This window comes from Haliotis rufescens, unplaced genomic scaffold (assembly GCF_023055435.1).
Source record: "Haliotis rufescens isolate VD_foot unplaced genomic scaffold, xgHalRufe1.0.p SCAF_20, whole genome shotgun sequence".
NCBI classification, from domain to species: Eukaryota; Metazoa; Mollusca; class Gastropoda; order Lepetellida; family Haliotidae; genus Haliotis; species Haliotis rufescens.
In genome coordinates, this window is record NW_025963891.1 from 15,531,540 (window position 1) to 15,545,029 (window position 13,490).

The window sequence follows — 13,490 nt, forward strand, 5'->3', positions numbered from 1 at the left end:
TTACAATCCTCATTTCACGGAATATCCTTTTCAGGTCATTGTTGCCGAAGCAAGCACTGCAGAGAAACGATCATCTACAGTTTCTCTGACGATCAACGTGTTCAACAAAAACGACTACGCCCCAACCTTCCCAGCTACAACATCCGTCACCAAGGTCGGAGAGGGAGACTACTCTCTCAACCCCCAAACCATCCTCACGGTAAGTTACAGATTATACGGAATGAAACAAGAATGCTAAACCATGCTGCCTTTGCTTATGACATTATCGTTATCATTTAATTTTTGTTGACGATAAAACAATGTACAATTTTTCAACATCTTCACTATGACATTGTTATCCCTTTGCTGTCTAGGTTACAGCAACTGATAATGACATTGGTGTCAACGGTGCCATCACCTACTCCCTTGTTAGCGTCAGCGGTGACGGGGATGGCAAGTTCCAAGTTGACAGTACAACTGGAAGTATTCGAGTTGTGGGAAGGGTGGTCCAGAACAACCTCTACACCCTGTCTGTACAGGCTACTGACAACGCCATCGTCGGGGAACAGAAGTCGGCACAAACCGCCGTCATTGTCAACATCACTAGAACCGGAAACCAGGGCCCATCAATCCCATCACCTAACTACAGCATCTTCATCAGCGAGGGCGTACCCATAGATACCTCGATATTTTCAGTTCCGGTAAGTATAGTTACATCTGTTGTGCTAAAATCTTGGTCCACATGTCATTGTAAGGTTGTGACACGGTTTCGTTTCAAATCAGAAGATTTTAATACAGTGTTTTTATGAATTACCTTCTCTGTTTGGCAGGCAACTGATGTAGACAACGACGTTCTGACATACAGCATCATCTCAGGAAACGGCAACCTTGACTTCACCATAGAGCAAAACAAGTGAGAAGATCATGTTTTATTATGATGATGCATATTCTCTAATTCTTCATCATATTATTATCACCAATGTTATCTATAAAAGTGAAAACGCCAAAAAGTATTTCCCTTTTCCTAGTCTTAAGAAATCTCTACTAAAAATATTGTACGATTCAGACTATATCAAAAGGGTATAATATAACCTGTTTTGTTTCAGTGGCGTCGTAAGAACGAGAAATCGCCTGGACCGAGAGAGTCGCCCTAACTACTCCCTGTTCGTCTATGTGTCGGACCCCTCGAGCAGAGTAAGGATATACAACGCGTACATCACACCACTCTATCACTAAACCATTATTTCACGGGTCGTAATACTCACTATTATCACTAACTACTGTTAGAGTAAAACAATATAAAATATCCATTATATGTTGAAATGAATGCTTATTACATGTCGCTATTCTTGTCACCCCAGACTGCAACTACTACTCTCAGCATCGTGGTCACCGACATCAACGACAACAACCCCACCTTCCTCAGTCCGCAATACAACTTCGCTGTTGACGAGAATGTGGTCAACGCACCTGTTGGGCGTGTATCGGTACGTGATAGTTTTCAGTTTGTTTTCTTTATTGTTAAAAAATACTAACCATCAAATTCGATTATACGCAGTTTAAAATACAAACTGATTTATTTTCTTAATATCTACGTTTGCAGGCAAACGACCAAGACGAGCCAGGCACAGTCAACTCGCAGATGTTCTACTCACTGAGTGCTGAAAAGTAAGTTCAACCCTTATGATATCGTAAGTTTATATTTTGTAAGTAAAATGCCTCATATGAAATTACGCCCTCATTCCTGGCCAGATAATGACATGGGTTAATCAGTGTGTGAGTGAGGTATTACGTCGCTTTTAGGAACATCTTAATTGGGCTTCACACATTGGACCCATGTCGGAAATCGAACCCGGGTCTTCGGCATGACAAGCGAACGCTTTAACCTCTAGGCTACCCCACCGCCCCCATGGGTGAATGAAGATATTATAACCTTCATTTGATTATTTTCAGATTTACGATTAACTCCCAATCAGGGGAGATAACTACTACCCAAGCTCTGGACTACGAGATACAGAAGGTGCATTACGTTCTTGTCATTGCCCGTGATGCTGCAGTTGACAGTCGCAGTGGAACAACCACTGTCACCATCAACGTTCAAGACAAACAAGACAACATCCCCATCTTTGTGCAATCACTCTACGAGTCCAAAGTTCCAGAAAATGAGGCCAGTCATCTGGTCGCTACTGTTAAGGTGTGTTGCATTATAAATCATAGAATAGTTTGTTACAGTAGGTCTTTTAAGTTTAACGCCGTGTCCCATTTTACGACCAATACTCGAAATCATAAGAATGTTGATAAACGTGTGAACTTTAACGAATATGTGTAATGCACAATAATGCATTTTAATAACTTTCCATGATTTGATTGTTAACAGGCTGAAGACGCAGACTCTGTCGACAACATCGTTTACCAACTGATCGGCAGTGGAGCTAGCAACTTCACCATCTCACAAAATGGCGAGATACGCACTCAACAACCACTTGATTATGAAAGAACGAACTTTTACGAGTTCTTCGTCACAACAGCCGATGGCATCAACTCGTTCCTCCCATCAGCCACCGCGACTGTCAGAGCATCCGTCATTGTGAGTTATCTCCCCATTGATATACATCCAAAATAAACTAAAACTGATTTTATCTGCGAAAAAAACATTATTGTTGTATTTGACTAATGATTGTTTCATAAATGACTTTTCAGGATCGAAACGACAATGCTCCAGTAGTGAGCTTATCCTCCACGGCTATAACCCTGCAGGAGAGTACCCCTGTGGGAGACGTCCTTGTCACAGCCACAGCCTCAGACAACGACCCTGCTGTAAGTATTATGTCCACGTGGTCTCTGTGAAACATACAAATTCACTGATTGAAATTAATGCAGTATCCTCGGATATATTTAAAACCAGCTGTATGTTTCTTCCCACAGAATATGGCCAACAGCCGCATTTCCTACAGCATCAGCAGCGTTGTTCCCTCTCAGGGCAGAAACCTCTTCTACATCAACCCCAATAACGGCCAGCTCCATCTGGGTCAGTCTTTTAACACAGATACGTCTAGTGCCAACAGTTACCAGGTCGTGGTGATGGCCACCGACTTTGGCACTCCACCATTATCAGGAACTGCCACCATGAACATCAACGTTTTGAGGAACACCCAGGCCCCAGTCTTCAACAGTGCCAACTACCAGGCCACCATTGATCATACTCTGGGGGTTGGTAGTAGCGTCTTGACCTTGTCGGCCACTGATGGGGATACACAGTCACCATACAACTTCATCTCTTATTCACTTGTTGGGGATGGCAATGCACCTTCCTTCTTCCGACTTGATGGGGCTAACAGTGGCTTGATCATTGTGAAGGATACTTTGACAAGGGATTCTAGCCTGTCTTACTTGGTGAGTTTTCTACGAAGTAACAGTTACCATTCAAAGAGTAAATTTTTATTTTTATAATAATAATAATAATAATAATAATAAAGCGACAAAACCCTTTCCATATCCAATAGAAATCTATGCATAAAGCAGAGTTGATAGTACGATTCCGACTATTTCATAAGCATGTGTTTATGAATCACTATCAAATAGTGATGACACCAGGTGTTTGAAAAGGTGAGCGTATCCTGCCTCACCCGTGGCACCCGTCACATACACATGCAAAGACAAGTCAATAATCTCGATGACATGTTGGGTCTTTTCATATGAAGTAAGATCTTCAATATCTATATTTCAGTTACGAGTTGTAGCTACTGATGGTGGAAGTCTTGCAACAACAGCAACAGCAACAATAATCATCAACAGAAATCTGAACCGCCCCGCATTCGTTCAAACATCACTGTCAGCTCAAATTGTCGAGAACTTCCCACTGGCTACTTCTATAGCCAAAGTCCAGGCAGTGGACAGTGATATCCTAGCCCCTTACAATCAAGTGACCTACAGCATCACTGGAAACCAGGACGCTGTGAATTATTTCGCTATATCCTCTAGCGGAGAAATCTCCCTGAAGCGCTCCCCAGCCGACACCACCATCAACACATTCCAGGTGACTGTGTCCGCTCAGGACAGTGGTCTTCCAGCTCCGCTTGCAGCCCAGACCAATGCTGTAGTCACAGTGACAATCTCGCGAAACCAGAACCCTCCAATCTTCTTCAACTCAAGCTACAGCGCCCCTATTACAGAAACGTCTCCGATCGGGTCTTCCGTCATCCAGATCTCTGCAACCGACTCGGACTCAAATGTAAGGAAAATAATGAGTAAAATAATCAGTATAATGCGTAATAATTTTTTGATGAATTAATATGAAATTTGGTATAATTTTTTACCATGTTTTTTACCATTTTCAGCCCCAGTTCAACCAGATCAGATACACTGTTATTGGTGATGATTCTGCCGGGACCTTCTTTGGTATCAACCCCATCACAGGACTCCTGTCAGTCAAGGCCTCCTTACAGTCTGAGAACGTCGACAGATACAGTGTAAGTGTATTCACATTGCAATGCCCTATCTAATAATATGACATCTAAAAAGCACTATCCAATATTACTGTTGTTATCTACTGCCTATTAATGCTGAAAATAACTTGTACACCATTTTCTCTTTAAGGTTCGAATTGTCGCCACAGACAATGGTTCCCCAGCCAGAAGTGCGACTTCAATCGTCCTTGTAAATGTTCAGAGGAACTTCTTCGCACCAGAATGGCAGAGTCAAACCTTCACCACCAACGTCCTTGAAACACAAGCTTTGGGTGTCCCAATCTTGTCAGTGATTGCAACCGATCGTGACCGGCAGACCCCACATAATGTCGTATACTACCAACTAACCGGAAGTGCTACAGTGTTAGCACACTTCCAGATCAATGAGGTCACTGGTGAGATCAGCATCAGGACTCCCCTGACTTCAGACTCGTCGGATCCTAATCAATACGTAGTAAGTACAGTTTGATCCTAATCCAACGCGATGTTATCCATTCTAATGATGCTTTGATAATTCAAATATATTTCTAACTATCAGGTTCTAAACTGATACATATTTATCTGTTTCAGTTTTCTGCTCGAGCAATCGATCGTGGTACCCCAGCAAAAACTTCAACCAACGATGCCAGCGTTGTCATCAATGTTGTACGCAACCAAAACGGTCCTTCCTTTGTTAGAGGACCTTACAGCAGATCCATTCGCCAGGATCTGGCTGTTGGGTCGTCTGTCATTCAGATCACCGCTGTCGACCCTGACACACAAGCGTCTTTCGGAGACATTAGCTACAGCATTATCGGCATCGACACCGCCCCGTCTTTCTTCAGCATTGACAGTGTCACCGGACTGATGTCACTGAGGGCTAGTGTAGCCACTGATTCAACAACGGAGTACAGAGTGTTGGTACGAGTCGAGGACAGTGGATCGCCGCCCAAAAGTGACCTCACAGTTGTGACTATTACTGTCAACAGGAACCTTGCAGCGCCCGTGTTCAACGCTCAGTCCTACAACATCACTATACTGGAAACTCAAAACCTGGGAGACACTATAGTCACAGCCAGAGCCACAGACTCTGATCTTATGGTAAGTGGCTTGCGATGCAAATTCATCACTGATCTTAAGCTTCGATTTATCCTTTTCCGAATGAATATAAAACCAAACGCCATGCGAACTATATTGTTTCGATTTCTTTCCAGTCCCCTAACAATGCTATTGTGTATAGTGGAGTGGGAACTGCAAGAGCGCTGGAATACTTCTACATCAACGTTGTGACTGGCGATATCTCTGTTCGGCGCTCCCTAATTGACGACACCACCGCGAACAACGACAGATACACGGTACGCTGACTGCATGGGATGTCTAAATATTCTATACATCTATATCCTATTGAATCAAAAGGATCAAATTTATCTTAATTAATTTAAAAAGTTTACTCCCTAATTGAAAGTATTTACTATTTCCACTGTTTCAGCTTACCGTGGCTGCCGAGGATCAGGGTGTCCCAGTCTCCCTGAGGGCCACACTACCTACAACTGTCAACATCTACGTGATCAGAAACCAGTTTGGACCCGCATTTGCAAACACTCCATACCTTGACACTATTTCTCAAGCCACAGCTCTGGGAACAAGCGTCTTTAGAGTCAAAGCCAATGATGGCGATCTTAGGGTGTGTACAACCTTCATTGTCAGATCTGAAGCACTTCAATAACAAATCTGAAGTGTATGCTCGTGATGCTCTATTCTTTTACCATCTTAAATATGTCCTAATTTCTCTTCACAGTCTCCCTACAACACAGTGCAGTACAGTTTGATTGGCGACGACAACGCTCCCAACCTTTTCACCATCAATCCCGTCACTGGACAGATTACGACACGCGCATCCATTTCCAGCGACACCGCGCCCTTCTATAGACTTCGTATTATGGCCTACGATGGTGGCAATCCCTCAAGGAATGCTTACGAAGTTGTGACGCTGACAGTGGACCGCAACCTATTTGCACCTGCCTGGGTCAACCCCTCCGGCCCCGGCTTCACAGCTGCAACCACAATCTTCGAGAACGCCGACTTCAGCACTCCTGTCTTCCAAGTGTCCGCCATTGATAACGATGCAGCGGTAAGATCATTGACCAAACAATTTCAATACGTATTAAAACATAAAGAATTTTTTTTTCAGAATTTAATTCAAAGTTCAGTCCATATATGTGAGTATTTTTCACCTTCAGGCTCCCTATAATACTGAGGTTTACAGTCTGGTTGGAGACAGTTCGGCCATGACCTACTTCTCGATTGACCCCAACAGTGGCCACATCCGGCTGAAGACCTCGCTCCTCCAGGACACTGCTCAGCAATATACTGTCCTGGTCCGTGTCACAGACAATGCCCAACCCCAAAGACCAGCTGCCAATACGGCAACAGTCCTGGTCAATGTCCTGCGTAATAAGTTTACCCCCTTCTTCCTCAACTCTTCGTACTCTCGTCAAATCTCGGAGAATCTCGCAGTGGGTTCTTCAGTGGCCCAGGTTACGGCTTTGGACAATGATCCACAGAATACCTTTGAACGGGTTTACTATGACATTATCGGAGATGACGCTGCCCCAGTTTACTTTGATATTGCTCAAACCACGGGGACACTGTCCTTATCACAATCATTGGTTGGCGTAGTCGAGAGTACATTCTATGTCCGGGTTCGGGCCTATGATAATGGTCAACCTATTCCAAGAAGTAACACCACTGTGGTCACCGTCACCATTAAGAGGAACCTCAATGCACCAGTTATCTCCCCTACACTATACGAGAAGGTCATCCCTGACACCACTCCGCTGGGAACGGTAGTTGCTACTGTCGGCGCTACTGATGCCGATACAAGTTCTCCTCACAATGTCATCCGATTCTTGTCTAGTACTACGAACTCACTGGCCGACGAGTTCTTCTTTCTTGATGCTGTATCTGGTGATGTGTCAGTGAAGAAATCTCTCACCCTCGACACGACCCAGAACTCAGTTTATGTGGTAAGTACTTCTAAAATAATATATTATTATAGTTTTTAATTGTAAACATTCCCGCATTTTAGCGATAAACCGCTTTATAAATGACTTAAAACGTAATTTAAAACATCTGTAACTGGATGACATAATCATTCATAATAAGAATTCTTATAATATCTGAAATATATGTAACTTAATATCCCCCATTACAGATGACCGTTAGAGCTTCTGACTCCGGGGTCCCCCCTCTGACAACATCACAAGAAGCCCAGGTTCGAATCCAGGTGACACGGAACAGCCACGCCCCATTCTTCTTCCAGTCTCCTTACAGCGTCACTATTCCAGAGATGCGCAGTGTTGGGACTGTCATCACTCAGGTTACTGTTTCGGATGCAGACACTGTGGTGAGTTTCTTGTTCAGGCACATTTTAATGTAAGTCCCTCTAACTTACTTAAACATTGAATCAATCTGTTTCATTCATCGAACTATGAATATGCCATTCATTGATCAAACGACTTATTGATGAATTTCCTGAATTCCAGACTCCTTTCAATGCCGTGACCTTACGGGCTGTCGGTGACGACCTTGCTACAACATACTTCGGCATCAACCAGACTGGTTCTGTGTATATACAGGGAGATCTCAGGAGCGACACACTCCCGTTTTACAGGGTAAGTTCGTCTTACAGATGCCTTTTGAAATGAAAACAAACACCTAAATACTACTACTATCCATCAAGATATTTGAAATGAATTTATCTATATTGTCACCGATTTCTCTCCAGCTAAGAGTGGAAGCTCGCGATGGTGGCTCTCCACCCAGAAGCGCCACTGCACTGGTCAACATCAATGTTCAGCGCAACCTCTACGCCCCAGTGTTCAACCCAACACGCTATGAAGAAACCATCTTGGAAACCACTGGACTGGGAGTCAGTCTCGTCAGAGTGCTGGCTACTGACGCAGATACAAGGGTGAGTATTGGAATATAATATTCATTGTACCTATCATCAACTCTGTTCACAACAGATATATAAATCGCATGGAACTTGTGTACAGTAATTGTGTACAGTAATCCTTTCAAACTTTAATGTTTCAGGCTCCCCACAATGTAACACGATTCAGCATTAGCCAAGGCACGTCCAGTTCTCGGGGACGCGACTACTTCATCATCGATTCCGTCAGCGGAGATGTAACCCTCCGACAGTCTCTAATGACCGACACCTCCCAGGCTACAGTTTATACCGTAAGTTAGAGTGAGTGAGAATTTAACGTCGCATCAGCATTATTTCAGCCATATAGCGACAGTGAGTTAAAGTTGGTTGGTTGATTTGTTGTTTAACGCCGCACTCGGCAATATTCCAGCTATATGACGGCGGTCTGTAAATAATCGAGTCTGGACCAGACAATCCAGTGATTGATATCGTGATCATCGATCCACGCAATTGGGATCGATGACCTGCATCAACCAAGTCAGCGAGCCTGACCACCCGATCTCGTTAGTCGCCTTTTACGACAAGCATAGTCGCCTTTTACGGCAAGAATGGGTTGCTGAAGACCTATTCTACCCCGGATCTTCACGGGTCCAGTAAGTTAAAGAACAAGGTGGAAAAACTATAATCTATATTTAAAACGTATTCGGAAATTTGTGTACAGTTATGACCTTAGTATCAATTTGTCTTTACAGTTCAACGTTGACGCTACAGACAACGGTGTGCCTCCCCTGTCTGGCACCAACCCCGCTACCGTCATCGTCAACGTCGTCAGGAACCGCAATCCACCATTCTTCATTGGCAAACCTTACAGCGCCCGCATCAACAGTACCTTATCAGTGGGGGCACCTGTGTACGACATAGATGCCCAGGACTCGGACACCAGGGCTCCTTACAACACCATCCAATACGACGTCATCGGCGACGATGTGTCACCTGTGTTCTTCACAGTCGAGTCACAGTCCGGTCAAATCAGGCTGACGCAGAGCATTCTAATGGAATCGGAACTCATCTACCCAGTAAGTGTCTTTATTGTTCCTTATGCAAATATACCGAACCATTCGTCCCTTTCAATCAGATCAGCCGGTGTTAATATTCTTGTCAGCCACTGTCATTCATCATTTACCACTTCAGGTGCGAATCCGAGCACGTGATGGCGGAAACCCACGTCTCACAGCAACAGCCCTTGTTTCCGTGATTGTCAACCGCAATCTGCACGACCCTAGCTTCCTCAGACAATCGTACGACATCACCATTCTGGAAACTACTGCTCCAGGAACCAGTTTCATCAATGTCGTTGCCAACGATGCTGATGTCACAGTGAGTAGATTGTACCAGATATTAACATGTTTATCCCAGGAAACCCAATAAACACAGTATCTATTGTAGAATACCTCCATTGCGCGTGTGTAACAATGTACATTTTCTTCCAGGCTCCCTACAATGTGGTTCGTTACTTCTTTGCCGCTCCCGAGGATCGCTTCTACCTCGACCAGATCACGGGTCAAATGAGTGTCAGAAAGAATCTTGTTGGAGAGTCCCAGAGCTCATTTACAGTAAGTTAATAATCGAGTCTTGACCAGACAATCCAGTGATTGAAACCATGAGCATCGATCCAAGCAATTGGGATCGACGACATGCATCAACCAGTCAGCGAGCCTGACCACCCGATCCCGTTAGTCGTCTCTTACGACAAGCATAGTCGCCTTTTACGGCAAGCATGGGTTGCTGAAGACCTATTCTACCTCGGATCTTCACGGGTCAGGACTCAATGGACAAAACACACTATATATTAAACATTTACTTATAAATTCAATCATATACCGTTTTAAATTGATAACAATATTATACTAATAAATTCATCGTATCCCGTTTTTATATTTTTGTCATAAATATGTCATTCATATTCATTCTAATAAATTCATCATATCCCGTTATGTAATAAATATGTCATATGTCATATAAATTCTTCATTATTTGGTGAAATTGATTTTTCAGTTCAGTGTACTAGCCCGTGATGGCGGAAGTCCAGCGAGGAACAGCACTGTTGTCCCCGTTACAGTAACTATCCTCCGTAACAAAAACCCACCAACCTTCATCAGTGAGCCTTACACCACAGACCTCAGTTCCAACACGCCCGTCTCCACCAGCCTCGTTCAGGTAGCCGCCACTGATGCTGATACACAGGAGCCATTCAACAGGATCCGATTCAGCATTATCGGGGATGATGCAGCACCTAGCCTCTTCGTCATCGACGGCTCTACCGGCGTTATCAGGCTCAACGGCAACATCAACACCGATTCCAGCAGCATCTATAAGATTCGTGTCTTGGCTCAAGACGGTGGCAGTCCTAGTTTGTCAGATACGACAGTCGTGTCTGTGAACATCACCCGTAACCTCTTCCCTCCAGAGTTCCAGACAACATTCTCTAACGTTGCAATCACTGAAAACCAAGCCCTTGGCGAGTCCTTCTTCAATGTTCTTGCAAGGGACAATGATGTGAATGTAAGTTACTACGACTTGAGAAAATCTAACATCCTCTTTGTAAATCACCTTCATTTCATTTAAAGTAATAAACAAATCATAATCATAATAATTGATCATACTAATCATAATAATTCCTCAACAGATTCCCAACAATGTGGTCAAGTACACACTGTCTGGCAATGCAGTGGCCAAGGAGTATTTCCAAGTGGGCAGTCTGTCTGGTCAAATTTCCCTGCTTCGCTCAGTGTCTGTTGACGGCAACAAACCATCCACATACACGCTTACCATCACCGGGCGAGACATGGGCATCCCTCCCCGCGCCGCCATCAACACGGCTACAGTGACGGTAGCAGTAGCGAGGAACAACAACGCCCCCACCTTCCAGGGCTTGCCATACTCCAAAACAATCTCCAGGACTCTAGGCGCTAGCGGCAGCATCATTCAAGTCACAGCTGTGGACGCTGATACCAGAGTACGTTTTTTTTACTGTTATTGGTATAAATCGTGATGATAAATTGTAACAATAAATAGTTAAATAACCGAGGTATTTTCTCATATTTAAAATATATTGCTCTTATGAAAAACTATAATATAATATTTTATTTTATTTTTTTAGACCCCATTCAATCAGGTGACATTGAGTGTTATTGGAGATGATTCGGCGCCAAATCTCTTCACTCTTGACAACTCTGGAACCATCCGTGTTGCAAACAACGTCGACCTGGCCAAAGATTCCGCTCTAAACTACAAGGTGAGTGAATGTTTCAATGGAGTCACGTTATATATCGTCAATCAATTATGAACATAGACACAAACTAAATGAAACCAGACAAGGTCATCCTTTCTCCATATAACTCATGGTAGTCTAAAACATTTGTTCATTTGAAATATCTTCACTCCACTTGTAGCTGCGAGTCCTTGCCTATGATGGCGGTGTCCCCTCACTAAGCGCTACAACAACTGTGGACATCACTGTGCAAAGGAACATCTTTCCACCCATCTTCACAAACAACGATGTCATCCGCATCGTCATCCAAGAAAACACAGCAGTAGGTACGCTGATCGCCGATGTCAACGCTACCGACGCCGATCCTGATGCTCCCAACAACGTCTTTAGCTACAGCGGCATTGGCGATGGAGATGCCACTACCTACTTCTTTGTCAATCCAGTCGATGGAAGGATAACTCTTTTGAAATCTGTGAATGGCAGCCGTATTTCTGGATTCAGGGTAAGCGTGAAGGCCTACTTTGATTGTTCATTATTGTTTCGTATCATATTTATTATCGCTACACGTTATGAATAGTAATAAGTGTAAGCACATTTCGAAATAATATTACATAGTTACTTATGTTTAATTTTTGTTTTAGCTAATTGTTCAGGCCCAAGATGGCGGCTTCCCTCAGCTACACAGCACCACCACCGTTGAAATCAGCATTCTGAGGGACACCGACTCTCTTCAGTTCAGCCTCCCTAGTTACAGAGCCAGTATATCCGAGAATCTACAGGTCAACACTGCAGTCACAACTACTGTTGCACAGCCTGGGGTAGGTGCATCAATTCTCAGAAAACAACATTTTCCGCGTTTATATCCCTTGTCGTATCAGACACTTCTTAACTTAATAAACACACATATGATAGCAAGAGAACATTAAGTATTAATATCTTATTCCAGCCTGGCGTGAGCTACATGTTGACTGGGTATAGCAGCGGGCCTGACTACTTCAGTATAGACGCCAGCACTGGAACCATCTTGGTCAAGAAAGATCTCAGGAGTGACCTCAACAAACTCAATATGTACTATGTAAGTAGCTGTAGAAATAGTATTAAAATAATCCTAGGTTTTCACCATCGTATCTCAGCGGAACATAACCTATCCAAAATGATACAGTTGTTTTTCACTTTCGTCGGTTGTTTTCGTGGTGATCTTACCTGGGTTTACCTTACTTTCCTTTCAGCTCCACGTTAAGGCTTCCCGTCAGTTCACTACTGGTCTTAAGACGGCTATGACACAGGTAAATATCTCTGTCATCAGGAATGAGAACCCACCTGTGTTCAGTAGAGAGATCTACCAAATGACCATTCCAGAGACCCGGAACTTAGGGTCATCTGTCCAGCAACTAACAGCCACTGACGCCGACGCTCAAGACATCCTCGCCTACTCAATTGTTCCCCAGGGGAACATCTCCGACATCTTCTACCTTGGCCCTTCATCAGGACTCATCTCTCTCAGGACGATTCTGGAAGGGGGAACTATTAATGTCTATCAGTTTAACGTCATCGTCAGTGACCAGTCGCAGCCTGCCAAAACCGACACCGCAACGGTTATTGTAAGCATTTTGAGAGACACCTATGCCCCAACCTTTGTGAGAGAGCCTTACAATACCGATGTCTCCTTCAACGTTCCTGTTGGCACGAACATATACAACGTGGAAGCTACTGATCAGGATCAACAAGGAAGCATTGTATACGAAACAATCGGATATCTTGCTGGACCAGGCTACTTTAAAATAGACTCCAATACAGGAGCTGTGACCGTGAGGGCGCCTTTAACAACTGATTCCTCATCGTCATATGTGGTAAGATGGTT

General features: G+C 43.8%; 1 protein-coding gene across 1 annotated transcript in view; it reads left to right on the top strand.

Annotated features, from left to right (window-relative positions):
• Positions 1 to 1,316: 1,316 nt before the first annotated feature.
• The window catches only part of LOC125371610 (protocadherin Fat 4-like), a 35,708-nt gene continuing 23,534 nt past the window's right edge, over positions 1,317 to 13,490 (top strand). Inside the window, exons 1-28 of the mRNA XM_048401027.1 lie at positions 1,317 to 1,466; positions 1,583 to 1,647; positions 1,933 to 2,173; positions 2,357 to 2,566; positions 2,680 to 2,796; positions 2,905 to 3,372; positions 3,707 to 4,210; positions 4,317 to 4,448; positions 4,576 to 4,899; positions 5,016 to 5,525; positions 5,639 to 5,779; positions 5,914 to 6,108; positions 6,223 to 6,555; positions 6,665 to 7,450; positions 7,639 to 7,830; positions 7,970 to 8,098; positions 8,212 to 8,397; positions 8,523 to 8,669; positions 9,111 to 9,434; positions 9,550 to 9,735; positions 9,849 to 9,971; positions 10,414 to 10,920; positions 11,045 to 11,374; positions 11,519 to 11,653; positions 11,811 to 12,131; positions 12,271 to 12,447; positions 12,576 to 12,704; positions 12,859 to 13,479. Of these exons, the coding sequence (XP_048256984.1) occupies positions 1,317 to 1,466; positions 1,583 to 1,647; positions 1,933 to 2,173; positions 2,357 to 2,566; positions 2,680 to 2,796; positions 2,905 to 3,372; positions 3,707 to 4,210; positions 4,317 to 4,448; positions 4,576 to 4,899; positions 5,016 to 5,525; positions 5,639 to 5,779; positions 5,914 to 6,108; positions 6,223 to 6,555; positions 6,665 to 7,450; positions 7,639 to 7,830; positions 7,970 to 8,098; positions 8,212 to 8,397; positions 8,523 to 8,669; positions 9,111 to 9,434; positions 9,550 to 9,735; positions 9,849 to 9,971; positions 10,414 to 10,920; positions 11,045 to 11,374; positions 11,519 to 11,653; positions 11,811 to 12,131; positions 12,271 to 12,447; positions 12,576 to 12,704; positions 12,859 to 13,479 (7,683 nt within the window). The remainder of the gene's footprint in view (positions 1,467 to 1,582; positions 1,648 to 1,932; positions 2,174 to 2,356; positions 2,567 to 2,679; positions 2,797 to 2,904; positions 3,373 to 3,706; positions 4,211 to 4,316; positions 4,449 to 4,575; positions 4,900 to 5,015; positions 5,526 to 5,638; positions 5,780 to 5,913; positions 6,109 to 6,222; positions 6,556 to 6,664; positions 7,451 to 7,638; positions 7,831 to 7,969; positions 8,099 to 8,211; positions 8,398 to 8,522; positions 8,670 to 9,110; positions 9,435 to 9,549; positions 9,736 to 9,848; positions 9,972 to 10,413; positions 10,921 to 11,044; positions 11,375 to 11,518; positions 11,654 to 11,810; positions 12,132 to 12,270; positions 12,448 to 12,575; positions 12,705 to 12,858; positions 13,480 to 13,490) is intronic.